Below are 18658 nucleotides of genomic sequence, written 5' to 3'. Positions count from 1 at the left end.
TTGGTACCGCCTGCGCACTATGAAAGCCAGACTGACGGGAGGTGCCGCCTGACTGACTCTCATGGTACGACTGAGTTGGCCTCATCGAGGCATTTCGCAAACTGTCCTGAAAATTTGAAGTAGAAGCCGACTCTGATAATCGGTCACTCTTCTTCTGCTCTAGCAGGTGCCGAGCATCTGTGAACGTTTGCTTTGACCCGTCCGCCTGAATATGACGAACCGGTTTCCTATTTCCCGTAGGATAACGGAGTTTTGTGAAATCAAGAGCAGACGGCTCCCGCTTCTTAGATTTAGGATGGGGAGTCGCCTCTCGCCCTTGAACTGGCTTCCTCTTCAGTGAAGTGGAAGGTTTTTTGGCCGCCTGCTCTTTGACTGAAGCAGGCGGTTTTTTGTTGATCAACTCTTGGATCTCTCCCTTGAATCCCCTCATGAAGGTCATGAGTTCGTTCCTTGTGATGGGAGCAGACCCATCAGTCGGCTGTTGCCGAGCAAGCGGTGCGCCTGCTGGCTCGCTTCCTGTTTGAAGATACTCCCGTTCCCTTATTTCAGTATGACGGGTACGGCGGGCCCTTAGGGTCCCGTCTGGAGCTGTATGAGTTTCAACTTCAAATTCACTTTCGGTATCATGGTCCGACTGAACTTGAGGGTCGTCTAGGGGACGCCTCTCTTCTGGGGTCGGTACAGACTTGGATGCCATCTCTGAAGTACTCTCCCCACAGACGGCGCCAAATGTTTCGGGGTTTTCTGATGTCCTGCGGGAGAGCTACAATTCCGAGACTGGAACCGGACGCCTGTACCTGCAAAATAACGGAGACTCCTGAGAGCTCCGCCTCCAACGGTCAAGTTAGTACCTGATTAAGGAGTAATTAATACAGAAACTAAAGTAATAAGGTCTCTCTAGGTGAGAGTATTTAATGTAGGTAATCTGCTTTGCTAGCGAGATCAGCCGGTTATTAGTGTGTTCCGTAAATTATTCGGTCCCCTGATTAATGAGGATTAATCGAGTATTTATAGCCTTGGGAAGCGTGCAACTCTCTAGGTTTAAGGTAAACCTAGGGCCGATCGGGCTTCTAGACTGAAATGGGCCTTGATGGCCGGTTGTCCCATTTGGCATGGGTGGACACGTGGCGTGTCTTAAGTGGTCCGTGGAGGACGCGTGGCGGAACCTGGTTGGTCCACTTGTCAAACGGCGCTTGGTGGATAAAAATCCCCTAATCAGGTATCAAGACAATGTCTTGGATAAAGAAACACTTGTTAAGTGAATATTGAATATTTCAATCGAAAATTATCCCTAATCAAGGTCATTTAAATGATGGACGATTAATGACCACTTGAGATTAGTGTGTAGTATGATTTATAGCACCGTTTCTTGTGCTACGAGGACATGATTGTCATAAATCATTTGCACAGGTATTGGTTTAGAACTATATCGGATCGACCAATGAGAATACTTTAAGAGATTTAAAATCGTCATAAGTATATTTCTCATTATAGCTATCGGAACCTTTTTCCTCAACCATGAGTATTGTAAGTTCTCTTGTTTGAGCACTAGTCCGTTTTGATGTTGTCAAACGTCTGCCATAAATGGGGATTATAACGGCAACACTCGGGCGGCTAGGTCCTCTTAGTAAGGGAAGCTAACAATGAAAGACTGAGAATGTCCCCTTATTAACAATAGGAAACATGTCTTTGTTGTTTACAAGGCCTCTCGAAGAGCGAGACTGTGAAAATGCATGGCCGTGCTCAGATGGATTTTGGAAATCATCTGCTTATTGACAGTCGAATTTGGGAATCGAGAAACACTTCTGGACGTAATAAGGATGATAAAGAATCTTACCTTATAGTTCATGAAGATACATTAAGTGACATAGGAAATGGGCTATACACTAACTGCACACTTGTCCGGAAGGACAAGTGGGAGATTGAAAATAATGGTGTCCTTCCAACAAGTGTATTATTCCAATAGAGGGTTCAAAATCATTAGAAAGATAATTATTCAGTAAGGTCAAGTGATCGAAATGCCTAGGTGGAGGCCGCTTCCGATCAGTAATATTAATGTATAATTAATATTATAGCTTAATCTTGACTGAACCCTTCGGGTCACACCCCAATCGAGTAAACGATCCGAGTCAACGAATCAATCCGAAGGATTAGATGAGTCATTAGAGTATTACGAACAAAGACGTCGGACATCAAGCTTAGAGCATTGAAATCGAGAGTCGTAAGTCGAGTCGAATTTAGAACTCGACGAGACGAGAAATCAAGCAAGCGACAAGTTCGAGCTAAGCCGTAGCCTCGCATTTGCCTAGCAATGCAAGTGCTAGGCTGGCTTAAGATGCCATGCGCATCACTAGGAATACCGCAAGCATGCTAGCAAGGCTGGTGCACAAGGCCGCAAGCATGCATCGCATAACACTTGCACAACAGCTCGCTACACGTGCTTGTGCTATGGGCTGTGCATGCTGGGCATCGCATAGCAGTAGCACTTCACTAGCATGAGCATCACAGCAGCGTGTTAAGCATGCTGGGCTGTGCGTGCGTGCTAGCGTAGCAACACCAAGCACCACGCCACTCGCACAGTAGCACGCACCAAGAAGTGGCAGCAGCATCGCATGCGAGTGCGCTGGCTGGCTGGCTGCGCATGTGCTGCGTGCTGGCTGGCTAGGCTGCCCTTGGTGCTAGGCGCCAGCTGGCAGCCAAGGCAAGCTACCAGCCAGCCAAGTGGTGAAGTGTGTGCTGTTTTGTGTGGGGATCAAAATTAAGGGGTTGCTTGGTGAACAAGGGTTTGGTCCCCCCCCCTTAAATGGTCCTCACCTACCCTTGCCCTCCATGTGACACTTGGACCTTGTTGATTGCTTTGCATTTTAAATTTGTTTTGGATTAAAATAAATTGTGGAAAAATGTAATTCTCCCACATTAATGGGAGAAGGGGAGATCAAGGCTCCCATCCCTATAAATACCTAAGTTTTGGGTTTGGGAAAAATCACTTGAGTTGAACTCAATAAGGCATCTCTCTATAGGTGAGAAAACCTTTAAGTTCGTAATACTCTAGTCTTTGCTTGGTCTAGCCCCGACTAACCTTCGGGGTAGAGGCCGTTTGGATCGGGTCTCGAGGGTGGACTCTGTCGGAGGCTCTCGCGCCTGCGGAGCTAAGGCTTTGAAGTCTGAGCTCTATAGGAGCGAAGCACGCGTTGAGGGTAAGAATGTCATTTCCCTATCTCTTTCTTTTGTTGTTTAATTATGTGATTACATGCTTAGTTGCTTTAATTAGTGGGCGGGTCTTGGGCGAGTTTCTCTTCCGCGTAGTGTTGGACGCTACGAAACCCAACAAATTGGAGTAAGTACGAGACTACATACAATTGTAAAACCCTAAATTTACATTCTTACAATTGAGGACAATAGATAACTTCAAACAATTGTAAAACGCTAAAATCGTTGTAAGGGAGTAAATTGGGGAACAAAAGAAACTACAAACAATTGAAAAACCCTAAAATTAAAATCGCAAAATTTCAAATGCAATCACTGTCAAACCCAAAATTGATTTTGGGAAAATTCAAAATCAAATTCAACCATTATCAAATCCTAACATAGTCGATTTAGGTAATATCAATTAGGGTTCATTAAAATTCACCGATTTTGGAAAATAAGAAAATTGAGTAAATTACAAAAACCCAACAATATATTTACCAAAAATTTAACACACAATACACGACACAATTTTCTATATACAAAGAGAATCAAACTACGTTTTCATCAACAAACTTACTAGTTCAGAGGGTTCTTCAGCTCGGCTAAAGGTAGTGTTCTTCAATTCTCGACACGCACCACGTTGACGGAATACGAAGGAATGCGGACGACGATATAGAATTTATGAAGAACAGAGGGAGGGAGGGAAGGGAGAAGGAGGACTGTAACACCCCAATAATTCTCTCTTTAAAAACCTGTAAATACCTTTAACAATTTGCAAGAGAATTACTGACGTGTTACCGCCACGTGTTCAAACGTTAAGGCTAGTTCAGAATTTAGCAGCGGAAAAACTAACTCAGCTATCAATAAGTTTCAAAACCAAAAATCAAAACCAAATTTAGTCTTACAAGTTGGAACCATTAAGGCCCTTATTCAAAACCCAATAAAAGTAGTAAATAAATCAAATCAAAGTTTAATTAAATCCAAACTTATGAAACGAAATGTACTGTGGAAACATCTAACACTCCACTCAAAATCCCACCACCTTTATGCAAGTTATGATTATGTAAGACATGTGATTAATCTGCTCCCCAATATTACAAGTGTAAAATTTGGATCATTAAAGGGTCATTGAAAGGCGAAGGCCATGACCAGGAAAAAGACATACAAAAGCACGCAATCAGCAACACTGAGTACATACAAGGTACGAAATATAGCAAAGAGCCCTAGCATGTTACTAAAAATCAATCTGCACACACACAATATAATCATTAACTCGAACACATGACTCAATTGTTAATCATTACTAAGTTATCATTAAATAGCATTGATCATTTAATTAATTTGGTTGGATTAAGCAATTGACCAGGTTGTCCCCCTATGCTCCGTTTCGGAACATTAATAAAAGAAAACCCTATGCCTCCTTTCGGAAACATTAATAAACATCTAATGGAAGACAGGCGCGACTCCGTGGCCATAGCTAGTATGATATCTCATCTAACTCATTATAATTTTAAAAGTATTTGAAAACAAGAGACTCATAGATCAGACGACCTCTGAAAAGTACACGGCTAATACCCCGTCCCCAACCCCTGTTTGTCAATACTCCAGATGTGCACAAATCCAGAGTTTTATTGCTCATCCATCTTGCACTTTACGTGATTTACCAGTTTAAACTTGGTGATGACTCAAATGCAAACCAATACAACCAATCATACATCCATCATTCAAACAATTCAAATTTCCAATTCAATTCTTGATTTATTAGTGACAAACAATATTTAGTATTGAATCCTTTAACTACCTCGGTGTATAAACACCTTAAGTGCATAAGGCACCTCAATCCTCAACCTCGTCTTATAAGACTTTAAATCTCCCTTTACTCATTCCATTTCATTAATCATGAACGAGTAATACAGTAATTCATTTCACATATTCACGTACCTTTGCCTCTAAGCTCATCTTGCATGTTAATGCATAAATAATACTTACAAGATAAATTAATACGCAATTCTCATACATGAAACAAAGCTAATCTCCACATTAATCACCAATCAAACTTACTACCATACAATTCCAACCAATCTACAAGTTTCCTAACATGATTCTAAGGTTTTCCAAGTCCTTAAACATGCTTCTAAAGTCAAGGTTTTCGTATCCTTGTGCGTACCTCGAGTAAACGAATTGGTTGACCACTTAAGGAACTAAAAATCTCCTTCTAGAAAGCCCTCTCCTAAACCAAACAATAATGGTTCAATCAATACCCAATCAATATAATTTACAGCAATATTAACTTACTTTAAAACCCCTTAAACCATTGAAATAATGCTTTTAAATTACTCACAATAGTCAAAGTTAATAATTCAATAGTTCAAGTATAAGTTTATATGTTAAAATCATGAAAATATAGCTTAAAACATAAAATTCCAGCAACTTTAAAGTAAGGATTATAATCTGGAAATTTAGTTTAAGACTATAAAACAACCTCATAAACATCTCTACTTGAAATAATCATTATATAGTAGGTTAGTATGTTAAAAACCTAAAAATCCATCATAAAACCATGATTTAAAACCTTTAAAACCAAGATTAAAAATCTGAACATTTAATTTAATAGTAGAATGTATGAATACAACAATCTAAACTTGAAATATATAATTAGAATTCAATTAGTTTCATAAAAACTCAATCAAACCTTCAAAATTCAATTAAACAACACTTTAAAACCTTCCTTTTTGCTAGAATTAAAAGCTTATATATTATTCTTAAAATTTCCTACATAAAAACATTAAAATACATACTTAATCATAAAATTACAGCAAGTTTAAAGCTTTATAAAAATCTGAAAATTTATTTTAAACATTAAACCTTCGTTAAAAATCAAAAACTGCCCGAAAACCATATTTAGAGGCTGAATTTTGATTAAAACGTCATTTACACACGAAAAACACTATTTTTTTTGCAAAAATCAGACGAGTCAGAGTCGAAACGTGATTAAGAGAAATTAAGAACGGAAATCATAAATTAACTACGAAAAATTGAAAACTTGCTTTTGAATTAAACATCATCATAATCATAGTAGAATCACAATATAATCATGCTTAAATTGAATAACTTTAGCAACACGTTTTTAAGCCCTAAAACCATGAAAATCAAGTTTTAAACCCTAATTTCTTAACTAAATAAATCTGAAATTTTGATGCATAATTTAAACATAATAAAACTTATAAATTTATAATCTTTTATAATTCATATACATAATCAAACCATAATAATAACAATTAAATAACAAAAATTGATAAAGATTTAAACTTGGATTGAATTAACAAAAGAACAGAAAACAAGAGGGAGGAAGAAAATAAGGCTAACCTTTTTGTGTAGGGAAAATTTGGGGATTCATGGGGTATTTATAGGAGAGAATTGTAGGGTAGAATTGGGCCTCATGAAAATAATGGGCCAATTAAATAAACAAACGGGTTAAGCTTTGTTTTTATAGTAATAGATTGTTGGATATAGGTACATAAAATAATTTAACCTAAAATAATTTTTGACCCAAATTAATAATTTGAAAATTAAATTATAGAAAATACAAATAAAATAAAATTTTATTTATAAAATATTTAAAAATACGGGGGATTACAAGGACGGTGAGCAACAGAGAAAGTTGAAGAACATTTAACCACAGGAGAGAGAAAGAGAGGGAATTGAAGAACGAAAATCGAAATGAGGAGAGAGAGATACAAATACTTCAAATACACTTTGTATAAGTTATTATGAGATACACTTCACATACGAAAAGAAATACATAAGTGATTTCAAGTGAGAACGCGAACTCACAGGAATGTCTTCTGGTACAGTCAGCACACTTGCAAACAGACAAGCTTATGTTCTACTGTAGAAAAGAGAAATGCAACAACCACCACAGCTAACCTTTTAACATGAAGGAGTGGTGATCGGAGAAAGAAACGAAACGAAACTGGGCGCCACAAAAATATGCTTTGTTCAGGTCGAATATTGGCTTTTTCTCAGCCAACTTCTAAACCCTTGATTTTCTACTACAATTATTCTTCATCTTCCTCCTTAAGATTCAATCGCAGAAACCTCCATTTCACTTCGACATGGCGCTGTTCATTATCGTCGTCTATGGCTTCCGAATCCGATCCTTCTTCCGCAGCCCCTGATTCCACCGACTCTTCTAGCTCTGCGTAATTCCCTCTTTTCGCCTCGTGTTTTTATTTACCAATTAGTGGGTGTTGCCCAGGTTGCTACTTTTATTGTTGAGCAACTGTTAATTAATAGTTTGCATGTGTTTTCAATACTTATGTAGTATAGTATAATTTGTGTGCAATATTAGATCGTAATTGATAGTATAGATTTATTTGTTTTTGTGTTTATGTTAATTTTTGTTGTAAAATAGACATGGGAAATGATAGTAGACGGAGTTTGTCCCAGTCCGTAGACTTTAGTCAACTTAGCTAATTCACTTCCGCTTGTGTTTTCGTTACTTATAGTTTGAAGCTGTTTGATTTTTATATTAGGTAATTCTGTTGGTAGTTTGGAATCAATGAACTTGATTAGCTTATTATATTTTTTTGTGAAGAATAGCAGCGTTGGGGTGTATTGACTTGCTATATTATTACTCCGACTCTTCATTTTACCTCAATTGGATACTTGAGACTCAAATATGGGTAGGACACTTAGATACTTCACTACTTCGGATTAAAATCATGCAAATTATATTTATTTTTATAAGATGGCCTGTGTTGGACACTTATAGCTGAATCTGAGTAACATAGTTGATTTGTTGATTACGCTGATTGTATTGTGTACTTGAGGATATCAAGGTTGAAATTAGGTAAAAAGGTCATAAGTGTGTAGAGTTACCGAAATATTACTTCCACGTCAATATGTAAATTTCACTTTTTTTTTTTTATTGTCCAATCATGTACGAAGTCATAATGTCTACACATCTTTGTAGATATCACTGAATGATAATAGTGCCTACTTGATAGTCAAGAAGTCCTGTAGTTTGAGATGCAAGAAAAACGAGCCGGTCCTTGGACAAATTGAATGCTGAAATTGCATGGACTTGTTGTCAGCTTGACATATTGATGTACTACATAGATATCTTAGTGTTGAATGTGTCTGTACTCTTTTTGTCCGAGCAAATTTCTGGTTGTAAACACTTAAAAGACTCCATATCCAGGTATTTTTTGTATCCAAATGGTATTCGGAATCCAATGATCTTAAAGTGGGTGAAATATTAGTAAGAACCATATATCCTGATAAACTCAATGCTATGATTAACTGAAGGATCAGTTACACCACCATGCTTAAGATGCTGTACGTCAATAAATTTTAAATAGCAATGACAGGGGAGAAATCTGCATTTTGCATTGTAAGGAGGTACTATATTGCCTTTTGTTGGGGAGCTGGCCAGAAGGTTCTTATGTCAAATTGCCATTATGGTGAAAGAAGTGTTGAAATCTTCTGAAATACGGGTATTTTTAATTTATGTACTTGGAGGAAGCCTATGCATAAAAATTTATTCTGGAATGTTTTCCTATTAGCGATGCCTAATTTTTTCCCCTAATAATCAGAAAAAAGAAAGGAAATCCTTAGATTTTGGTTTATTAATCAATCTTTATATGAATCCTCTGCCTATAATGTTCAAGATGACAAGCCAGAGGGTTTAGACTTCAGACATATTTGTATGAAAATGGAAGTAACTAGTTTGCTAAACTATGACAGTATTAGCACCTTAATAAGTTGGTGCTGCACAATGGAAAGAGAGAAACTTTGATGTTTCCTGATTTAAGGTTATAGTCTATATGCTTACCTTGCTTAAACAAGGATATTTTACGTATTCTATTAAGTATTGTATGCATTATCAACCTTATGTATAGGAGGTCACTGGGTTCGGCTACACTGGTAGGAGTCTAACTGAGAAGGAAACAGATAAATTAGTTATACGTGCTTGTTTAAAATGGAATCCCTTAGTTTGTTTGCTATGTTTCTATACTTCTTGATGATACGCAGCACTCAACTAAGAAATAGGTTTCTTATTGTTATATTTAAGGATACGTATATTTTAAAAGTTATGCTCTTTTGCAGATTTTGTATCATAGAAGGTCCTGAAACCGTTCAGGACTTTGCTAAAATGGAAATGCAAGAAATTCAAGATAATATTCGGAGTCGCCGAAATAAAATCTTCTTGCTTATGGAAGAGGTTAGTATAAAATAGTTTACAGTTTATTTCAAGTCTTTCAACTTACAACTTTGAGTACATGGTTCACATGATTTTTTTCAAGTTATGGTTCAGTGTGAAAGAGAAGGAGATAGTTTCTTCTTCAAGTTTAGGTTCAATTAGAAGTAGTGATAGAGCTAAAAAGGATCAAAACATTGTCCAACTTTGTAAAATCCTAAAGTATGAAGTATTGTCTTCCTCATAGTCTAGACTATATAGTTTTGGATTTTTTAGAGGATCAATATCCTGAATTGCTATGTGGTATTGTTTTCAGTGCACTATATCCTTGTCCTCAACTGTTGTACTCACAATATTTCATTAATATGAGAGTGAGGGATAGCTCAGTTGGTAAGAGCTTCCCTCCCAATTCCAGGGGTCTTGTGATATATTCTCATGACCACCCGCCCTTTTGGCTCTGTAAACAACACACACACACACACAAAAAAAAAAAAAAAAAAAAAAAAAAAAAAAATTTGTTCTACGAAAGTATCTCGCTTCTTAAAAATCTTTGTCTTATAGGTTCGTAGGCTACGGATACAACAACGGATCAAAAGGGCTGAGCTAGGTATTTTAAAGGAGGAACAAGAAAATGAACTACCAAGCTTCCCGTCATTTATCCCATTTTTGCCTCCTCTGGTTAGTTTTCTAGTGATTTGTAGCATATTTTCAATCATGTCATTACTGCATACTTGTTTCTCTTTTTTTGATATCTGTTGGTTCCTTAATTTGGTTTGTGATTATTCCTCGTTTCCAGTAATCATTATTGTCTACTTAATATCATTCATCCACTTTCAGAGCTCAACAAACCTCAAACAGTACTATGCTACTTGTTTCTCCCTTATCGCTGGCATTATGATTTTCGGAGGCCTTTTGGCACCTACAGTAAGTATTCTAACTCAATTGTAACTTTTACTGCAGCAACAGAAGTTTCATAGGCCTGTTTTGTCCCTATTGTTTTATTAGCTTCTTGTCAGGTCTGCAATTGGCTATAGATTTCTCAGTTGAATGCTTTTTTGTCACCAGGCCTGTGAATACATTTTTTTTTTTTTTTTTTTTTTCTGTGGCTATATGCATTTCCTGCAAAATGATTTTTTATTTTTTTTTATTTTATTGTTTTGGGAGTCCCCTGTTTCTTGTCAGCTAAGGAACGGGTTTATGGGCAAGGTGATTCCTCTTGAAAACTCCCTAGGTATTGTGTTAGAAACCCCAAACTCCAATTTAGTTTTGCTGAAACACTGGTATCATTCCTCAGTTTTCCCCTTCACAATCTCCCTCCACCACTCTGATATCACTTGATTCTTGGGGATATTGAGACAGTAGCCAAGTTTCATCCCGAGATCCTGGTAGTTGACTTTCAAATAAAGGCTGAATCTGCTAGGACTTGGAATAAAACAGAGAATACCAGAGAAAAACAGAGAAGAAAATAGCTAAGTAACCGATATTTGTATTGAAGATCAGTGTAATCAACAATACAATCTCCTTCTTTTGAGAGGAAGGAAATCTCTCCCAAAGTGTTTACTACAATATTTTTCGTATAACTTCTTACCAAGCATTCCTCCTATTTATTACAAGATTCCTCTCAACAAACTAACAGAGTTAGGGAAATAACAAACTAGCAGTAAATTACTAAATTGCCCAAGATGCTAACAAACTCCATAACTGATTATTCCAGCTCAGCCATCAAGTTGATGCTGAACCGGGGGTTTAACCTTCCTGCGAGCATATGTAAACTGTATAGTAGGCCTGGGCTGGTTCCTTGCAGAATCTTCTATAAAATGCTGTTATAAGTGAATCTTAGTATTTTGGTATAACTACAACCAAGAAATTTATATTCCAATACCAAGGCATATTTCTAAATCCTTATGGATTTAGTCAGTAACTTATCATAATGCTATCACGATCAAGTTTTCTATTGCTTGACTGAGTCATACTTCAAATGTATGGATTAAGTTGGCACTAGACACGCATGGGAGTGTTCTAAAATCTCTTATACAATATTCTTGTATTTGAACTGAGGCAAACCCCTAATTCTACAGTCTTGCTGCAGTTAGAGCTTAAATTAGGATTGGGGGGAACATCATATGAAGATTTCATCAAGAGTATGCATTTGCCAATGCAGTTGAGGTATGAGTGTCACCTTTCTTGCCTCTTTATAGTGCATTAGCCCCTTTACAAATCTTTGCTTTCTTACTTAGATGCAATATGCTTACACGTTGATAGACAATTACTTATGTATTAATTGTTTGATTTCTTCTCATTATTAATTGTTAATTTTTTCTTTTAAGAAGAGATCAAGCTTTGCATTCTTGAATCGTAAACAGTAAACAAGCACAGATTTTAAAGAAATATAAGGACTAAAATCTTGGTACATGGACGTGATTTAAAAAGGAAAGGGTGGAATAGTTGATGGATAGTTCATAGTAATATGATTCGTGCCCAAAAAAAAGAGAAGGTGTTTCCTAGCCACTACTAGATGATGAACGCAAGTCGCCACAAGTGTTGTTTGTGTTTATCAAAACCCCTAAAGTATGAACTCACTTTTAAATTAACCAAATCTGTTTTTGCTCATTATACGCTTTAATATAGGCCTTAGGCATGCTTACATTCCATGTAAAATTCTCAAATAAAACCCCATACATTCCCTTTACAACCGTTTCATTAATTATAGAAAAGGAAACTAAGAGTGACTTGTTCAAAGAAATGTAAAGTCTTCAACTCTTCAACAGCCGGCTATCATTACAACTTCACCGGGAAAAGAAATTCAAAAGTCTTCAACTTTTCAACCTGTTCAACGAATCCCAATGAGAAACTCTTGAATTTCATAAAACACCACCAGCCATATCTTCTTTAGTTTCATGTCTTAAATGAGAAAAGACAACCCATATGAACCAACTAAATATATACATAAAAATAACAGCAACACTGAATATAATAAAGTTACAAATTTGTAAGCAAGCACTTAAGTAGTCCAAATAAGACAGCTTGAAAACACTTGTTTAGTGATTTTGTCATGTGACTAAGAAGTAAGAACACTTATCTTATTCAGATTACGGCTTGAGGGCATGAGATTATTTTGTTCTTAACCTTCCTGTTGTGTATGGATGACATTTTTGGTGTCTAATTATTACTCTGTATTATCATAATAATATTATTATAAATATTATTTTTATCTATATCTATATTTATATCTATACTTTTATATTAAAAAATGGTACCAAAGGAAGTCTACGTGCCATATGGCACTCTCCATCACTCATTGGTTCTCATTCTATGTCATCAACTTGCATATTATAATTTGCAAATCTTGTCTATACAAGATTCGAACATGTAATCTAAAGTTTTAAACTAGATGTCTTACCACTAAGTTATGTCATATTTCATGTTGTTATTTTTCTTTCTTTTTTTGGCAAACAAAAGATCAAAAAGGTAATGAAGGAAAGTATGACGAATAAAATTTAACTAAGAGAAGGTTAAGTCATGAACTAATGTTTAATTGCTACATCCATGTAATGACCGGGGGCTTTGCCGAGCCCAAGTACTAGTTTCCCGTCAATAATATATATTTAGTGGTCTACAAAATCTGTATATATTATTTCTGCAACAAGTGTAAATAGTGAACCTGGTAAAGATATAAAAGAAACCAGCAAATGAAACATGCCATGGCAGCTTGTGGGTTATCATGCATGAAAGTGCATGGATTCCTTGACATACACTTTGTAATAAAGGATGAGTTAATAAATGCGCAAAGAAAGGTATAAAAGCACAATGAGGGACATGCCTCAAGCTAGTTCCATGAGGGTGTGAGACACTATGCCTTTACCACCTTGTAGACAACGGTACAGAAGCAGATATATCTCCTAAGTTGCAACAGCAAAAGATGGAAGAGAAAATGCTCAATATTGTACAACTCACAAGTGACTGATCTCTAAGATCAATCATGCCCCTCTATTTCCATCTTACTGTTTTTGCTCATTATTTTTAACTATTTGAAACCTTCAAGTGTATGATTAGCTTGAATTTATACGGTGGTTGTAACAAGATTGTGTTATTGAACAACCTTAATTGTTTTTTACAAATTATGTTTTTTCAAATATCGGTCTTACTTTATATAGGGTTGTAACAAATCTATACCTTAGATTGCGCCAACCAGAGAATGATTAATAGTGAAAAAAAGGTCTGGCCCACCTTAAAAAAAACACGGAAGTTATTCTGCCACTTCCTATCTACTGCTAGCTCACAAATTTACTTTGATCTTCTCCTCGTTCTTCATAGTCCCTTTTTTTTTTTTGTTCTATCCCTCTGTTTTGTCCTGCAGTTCTCTTCTTTCACCTCCCCTTTGTTTTAAATCCTTCATTGCTTGGCAAGATGTCCAATTGGAGTTCTAAAAGTATCTAATAATCAGGCCGTTAACAATTGAAGGAAAGAGAAATGTTAAATCTTGTAATCTTTGTCAGGGAGTGAACCGAAATTATTGTTAATGTCTGCTAGTGAAGCTATTCAGTTATTTGAGAGTTTTCCTAGTTGAAACTTAATAAGACATGGACAAAGTGGGGAGTTTGCAGATTTAATCACCACAAAGTGTCAAAATCACTAGGACGTGAATCTCTCCCCCCCTCCCCCCCCCCCTCCTTCCTCCCTAAAAAATATAGATTCTACTGTAGATATGGTATAGTAAAGAATAGTTTGCAAAAACAGTACTGTTCCAAAATTTGCCAACTTCTGCCTCTCCTGTTAGCTACTCCAAGTAGCAAGATTAACGGAGTTGCAATTCAAAATCCAATTGTGTAAATGTTTTACCTGCCTTAAGGATTGTTTCAGGCTCGTAGATCATAGGTTTATACTTTGTTGTGATCATGATAGATGTATTTGAGTATTATTCTGATGTCATACCAAACTAACTGTCATTCCACTTTTCATCTTAATTTCAACCAAGAGACTTAAACTTGTGCAAGTGTCTTGCTTTACCTACCTGACCTCTTAACACAAAAGTTCAGCTTCATCAGCGTCTCCTAAATTGCTTTTCGTCATCAGTTAACTTGTAATTGCACATTGTCCTTATAACTTCATTTATACTTTGCTACTGGATAACTGGGTATAAACCTTGAGAAATATTAGATAAACAATGATTGACATATCTATTCTGGGTACGTCTAGGAGGGATAGTTCCCTTCTTGGCTTCTTTAAAAGTCCCAAGCAACAGTGTACAAAAGAATTTCATCTTTTTTTGTTTAACCATGATGTATTTTTATAACGGTTTACTGCTGTCATATAATTGATTTATTCTCTCTCTCTCTCTCTCTCTCTCTCTCTCTCTCTCTCACTCTCTCTCTCTCTCTTTTATATTTATTTATTTTTAAAATTTCTGTGGTCAAACGGCCTTGCTTCCATTAGTTTCTAAACATGTTTCTGCTGTATAGCATGGTTAAGGTGGAGATGTAATTATCTTATTACTGTTATCTTGCAAAATGCAGTCAAGTAGACCCCATAGTAGCTTCATTTTCAGGGGGAGCTGTCGGTGTGATCTCAGCATTAATGGTGGTTGAAATAAACAATGTAAAGCAACAAGAACATAAGAGATGTAAATACTGCCTTGGAACTGGTGGGTATTTTCTTTTCTATATGTCATCATGTTGTTGACTTAAACTTTTTATTGCTTCGAAAGTTTCTTGCGAATGTTATTAATTGATCTGTGCTAGTCTGCTAGACATTCTTCTGATATGTTTCTGTGTCTTTTCTGTTTGTGTGTTTGTAATGCATTCCAAGAATTTTGTTGGTGGCTGATACAATAATAAAAACAATCTAATTTCAGACTCCAACAAAACAGGGTGTGGAATGAATTTAAGTGTAATACACTCTACAGAGATCAAAGTAGTAAAACCTAAAATTCATTTGTAAGGAAATATATCATAGAAATCTAACCAGAAGTTTAACTTTGTTATGTGGAACTGTGACCGCTATTACAACAATACGGCACATTTTTGGTACAACAACCTGGAATTGTACAAAAGAGAACCTGTACCAAAGAGGTATGAGTGAGAATGCCATGTGTTGCTATATTCTTGGAATAGGTTTTGTATCTTATTCTTTCGTTCTAGTTGAATCAAAATTCTGAAATATAATTTAACATTTGTTTTTGCCCATTTTTTTCTTTACTGATGTTTTGACTTTTGGTACATGAAAAGAAATATAAATATAATTAAGCAAAAGTTATTTTTGTCCTTTTCGGTGAGGTCAAATGAATATAAGTAGAGGAACAGAAAGAGATAATCATCACAGGTAAATTCCAGTAGAAGTGGGAAATTTGAAAATTTTCAAATCTAGATAGCGTGTGAAGTGTGATAACAATGAATAAAAACCAAACAATAAATATATAGTGAGAAAATATATCATAGGAGGAGCGCTAAACTACATTTGGATTGTAGGTTGTATTTGGAACTGTAAAGGATAATTCTAAAAGAAACTAGAGTTGAGAAAGGCTCTCAACTTCAGGTATATGAGACTGCTTCTTTCTTCCACGAGGGTGAATGGAAAGTACAATTTGCTTTAAGTGGTAAAGTTCTATGCAGGGCTTCTTAATTATTTTTTTCTTTTGTTGGCTGTTTGACTCGTATAATTTCTATTAGACATGATCTTCCGAACTGTTATAGTAGTGTTTCAATTCCCAGCCATGAGACATTAACCATGGCAATGGCCCTAAATTGCTTTCTTGTTGGTGATCTATTTGGAAACAAAACAGCCACCTTGAACTAGTGTATGCCTAGAAGGTCAGTCGATCAATGAAATGTTTTTGTAGTAAAGGGGTGGTCTATGGTTTACTAAAGCTGGTTGGATACTGTAGTACTTTCATGTTACTTGTTTGACGCATCTTCTACAGAGGAAAACTATGAGTTACGGTAGTTGCAAAACTAATATGATCTGAAGCCGGAGTAGAATTGTGTAATGTATTGACCACTATTATGCTTAGACTTCTTTCCAATATATAAAGTGACACTGTCTAAATTGAATGCTAGGGAAGCCAATATAAGAAGACAGCATATGCTATATGTCAGGAGTGCCAGTTGCGCGAAGAAGGTTTTGGCTGGTATTCATTTTTGAGGTCTAGAAACTTTTGTGGTTTGACTTAACACCAACAAAAAGCTACTTCCTCCGTTTCTTATTAGTTGCATCACTTGAAAAATTGCGGACTCCGGGCAATTTTTGGAGATGAGAGAGATATATAGAAAGAAAAAAGTAGACCCATGTGTTTGGAGGGAGATAGGGAGAGTTTATTAATTAAAAAAGAAAAGTGATGCATCTAAATTGAAACTTCCTTTTTTTAGAAAGTGATGCATCTTCAAAAATAGAGGAAGTAATTACTATTGATTTCTTCTTAAAGGTGGTCGCTGTGGTAAGTGTTAAGCTCATCTCAAGAGAACTAATTTTTCAGGTGTCACATCATGTGCTCATCCTATGATCTAGACAGGGTCCGAGTTATTGAACTTTTCCCATTCTCCATATGTCTTTCAGTTCAAAGAGAGAAGATTTAGAAAAAGGCTTAGGATTTCTGTTCTTGAATTATGATATAGATTTCTGATGAGAAAAATAAAATTATGTAGTTATAATTTCAGAAATGAAGGTATAAGCTTGCATGAACATGTGTGCTATGCTTTATGACAGAAGTATGATAGACGGGTAATAGACCTGTCATTCTCTATTTGGGATGTGTCTTGTGTAATAAAGTTGTGTATAAAATATATACGTATGCCCAACTAGAGTTCTTGTTTTTTTTTCTTACAAGGTCAGTAAAAGACTGCATATTTTTGTTTTTCCACTTATTATCTGATCAAATTTTGCTTTGTTTGAATGTATGAACGAAACTATTATAGAGAAATTAGTTGTTATAATACTTGTGTTAAACTGTACGCTATTTAATTTAACTTGCACTGCAAATGATGTTCAATGTTTTTAATATTGTTATTTTCTATCTGTGATTACTTTATGAAGGTTACTTAGCATGTGCTCGCTGTTCGAACACTGGATCTCTTGTTCTTATTGAGCCTGTTGCTACGGTTAATGGCAGTGATCAACCTCTTTCATCACCAAAGACTGAGAGATGTTCAAATTGTTCAGGATCCGGAAAGGTTAGTTTTAGACTAAGACATTGTATGCGTATAGGCTATCAAAAGTCAAATATAACTTATTTTTCTTTGGCTATCTGTCTTATTCGGTGTTTAATACTGTTTATATAACAAACCTAAGCTTAATTATTTATGGATAAGTTTAGTGTGTAACAGCTATGCGATATCTTGTAGTGAGACTGGAATCACTAGATTAGTAGATTGACTCATTTTGTTGTAGGGTTGACACCTAACTTTTTATGGGGATTGAAAGACAATCTTTGCCAAGACTAGCTCATAAGTCTTACTTGAATAGTTTATTAGCCTTGTGTTAACTAGGATAACGTATCATTGTCTGGAAGCATGATACTTAATAGAAGAGTACAACCAGTATGCATTGGCTTGGTGATGTACCTAAGAACGGGATCTTCTGGCTGACTCAAAGAATTGATGAACATCTCTTAAGAAATTGAGCAATCTTTTAACCACTATATTTTGCTTACCTTGCTCCTTATATCAGTTATGTTGATAATATTATACTATACTTCTTTGATCTTGCAATAGTGACTTTTAGAGTCTAACTGTGAATTGGCTTGTAGGTCATGTGCCCTACTTGTCTCTGTACAGGAATGGCAATGGCTAGCGAGCATGACCCAAGGATTGATCCATTTGATTAGAGGTACTGTAACATATATTAAGTTCTCCGTGTACATCTATATCGCTATGTCGTGTTGTAAAAACTTGTACATATATTGTCCTAGTGACTACTTTGTCTAAGCCTTGTATGAGTCCTTTGATCATTCCAATTAGAAATTTTTATGTGGAAAAACTCTCATTTTTGTTCTTGATAAATGTTGTGTGGCCACATATATTGTATCACAGATTCACAGGTTACTGGTTACAGATTTTTATGTCGGACTATATTTTTGTAATTTTTTAAGCTGTGTAGCTTGGAACAAAGCTTTCCATGTCTTTCCTAAGACAATTACACTAACTCTTCGCAGAATTGGTAGCAAGGCATAGCTCTTGTGCGTTGATTGTTCTCCCTTTTAGTTAAAATATGCGACACACTCTAAGGCTCTTGATATGTTTTTATGAGAGTCTATAACTCGTGTAGGATGTAGTGGAG

The 18658-nt window shown here is 35.9% G+C and overlaps 1 protein-coding gene across 1 annotated transcript; it reads left to right on the top strand.

Annotated features, from left to right (window-relative positions):
• Positions 1 to 6986: 6986 nt before the first annotated feature.
• LOC110707555 (protein ORANGE-GREEN, chloroplastic-like) lies at positions 6987 to 18461 on the top strand. The gene is made up of 8 exons (XM_021885573.1): positions 6987 to 7391; positions 9301 to 9415; positions 9953 to 10069; positions 10229 to 10315; positions 11481 to 11557; positions 14905 to 15032; positions 17417 to 17553; positions 18129 to 18461. The coding sequence occupies exons 1-8, from the start codon at positions 7180 to 7182 to the stop codon at positions 18204 to 18206; spliced, it is 951 nt and encodes a 316-aa protein (XP_021741265.1). The 5' UTR covers positions 6987 to 7179; the 3' UTR covers positions 18207 to 18461.
• Positions 18462 to 18658: the final 197 nt, after the last annotated feature.

The sequence above is a fragment of the Chenopodium quinoa genome, unplaced genomic scaffold, assembly GCF_001683475.1.
Source record: "Chenopodium quinoa cultivar QQ74 unplaced genomic scaffold, ASM168347v1, whole genome shotgun sequence".
NCBI classification, from domain to species: domain Eukaryota; kingdom Viridiplantae; phylum Streptophyta; class Magnoliopsida; order Caryophyllales; family Amaranthaceae; genus Chenopodium; species Chenopodium quinoa.
Note: the sequence above shows the minus strand (reverse complement) of the source record. Positions and strands in the feature narration are given on the sequence as shown.

Excerpts from the sequence above, each read along its gene's own strand:
- LOC110707555 (XM_021885573.1), top strand. The coding sequence starts at position 7,180 with ATGCTTTGTTCAGGTCGAATATTGGCTTTTTCTCAGCCAACTTCTAAA. Across the intron at positions 9,416-9,952 it reads TCTTCTTGCTTATGGAAGAG|GTTCGTAGGCTACGGATACA; the intron begins GTTAGTATAAAA and ends TTTGTCTTATAG. Across the intron at positions 15,033-17,416 it reads TAAATACTGCCTTGGAACTG|GTTACTTAGCATGTGCTCGC; the intron begins GTGGGTATTTTC and ends TACTTTATGAAG.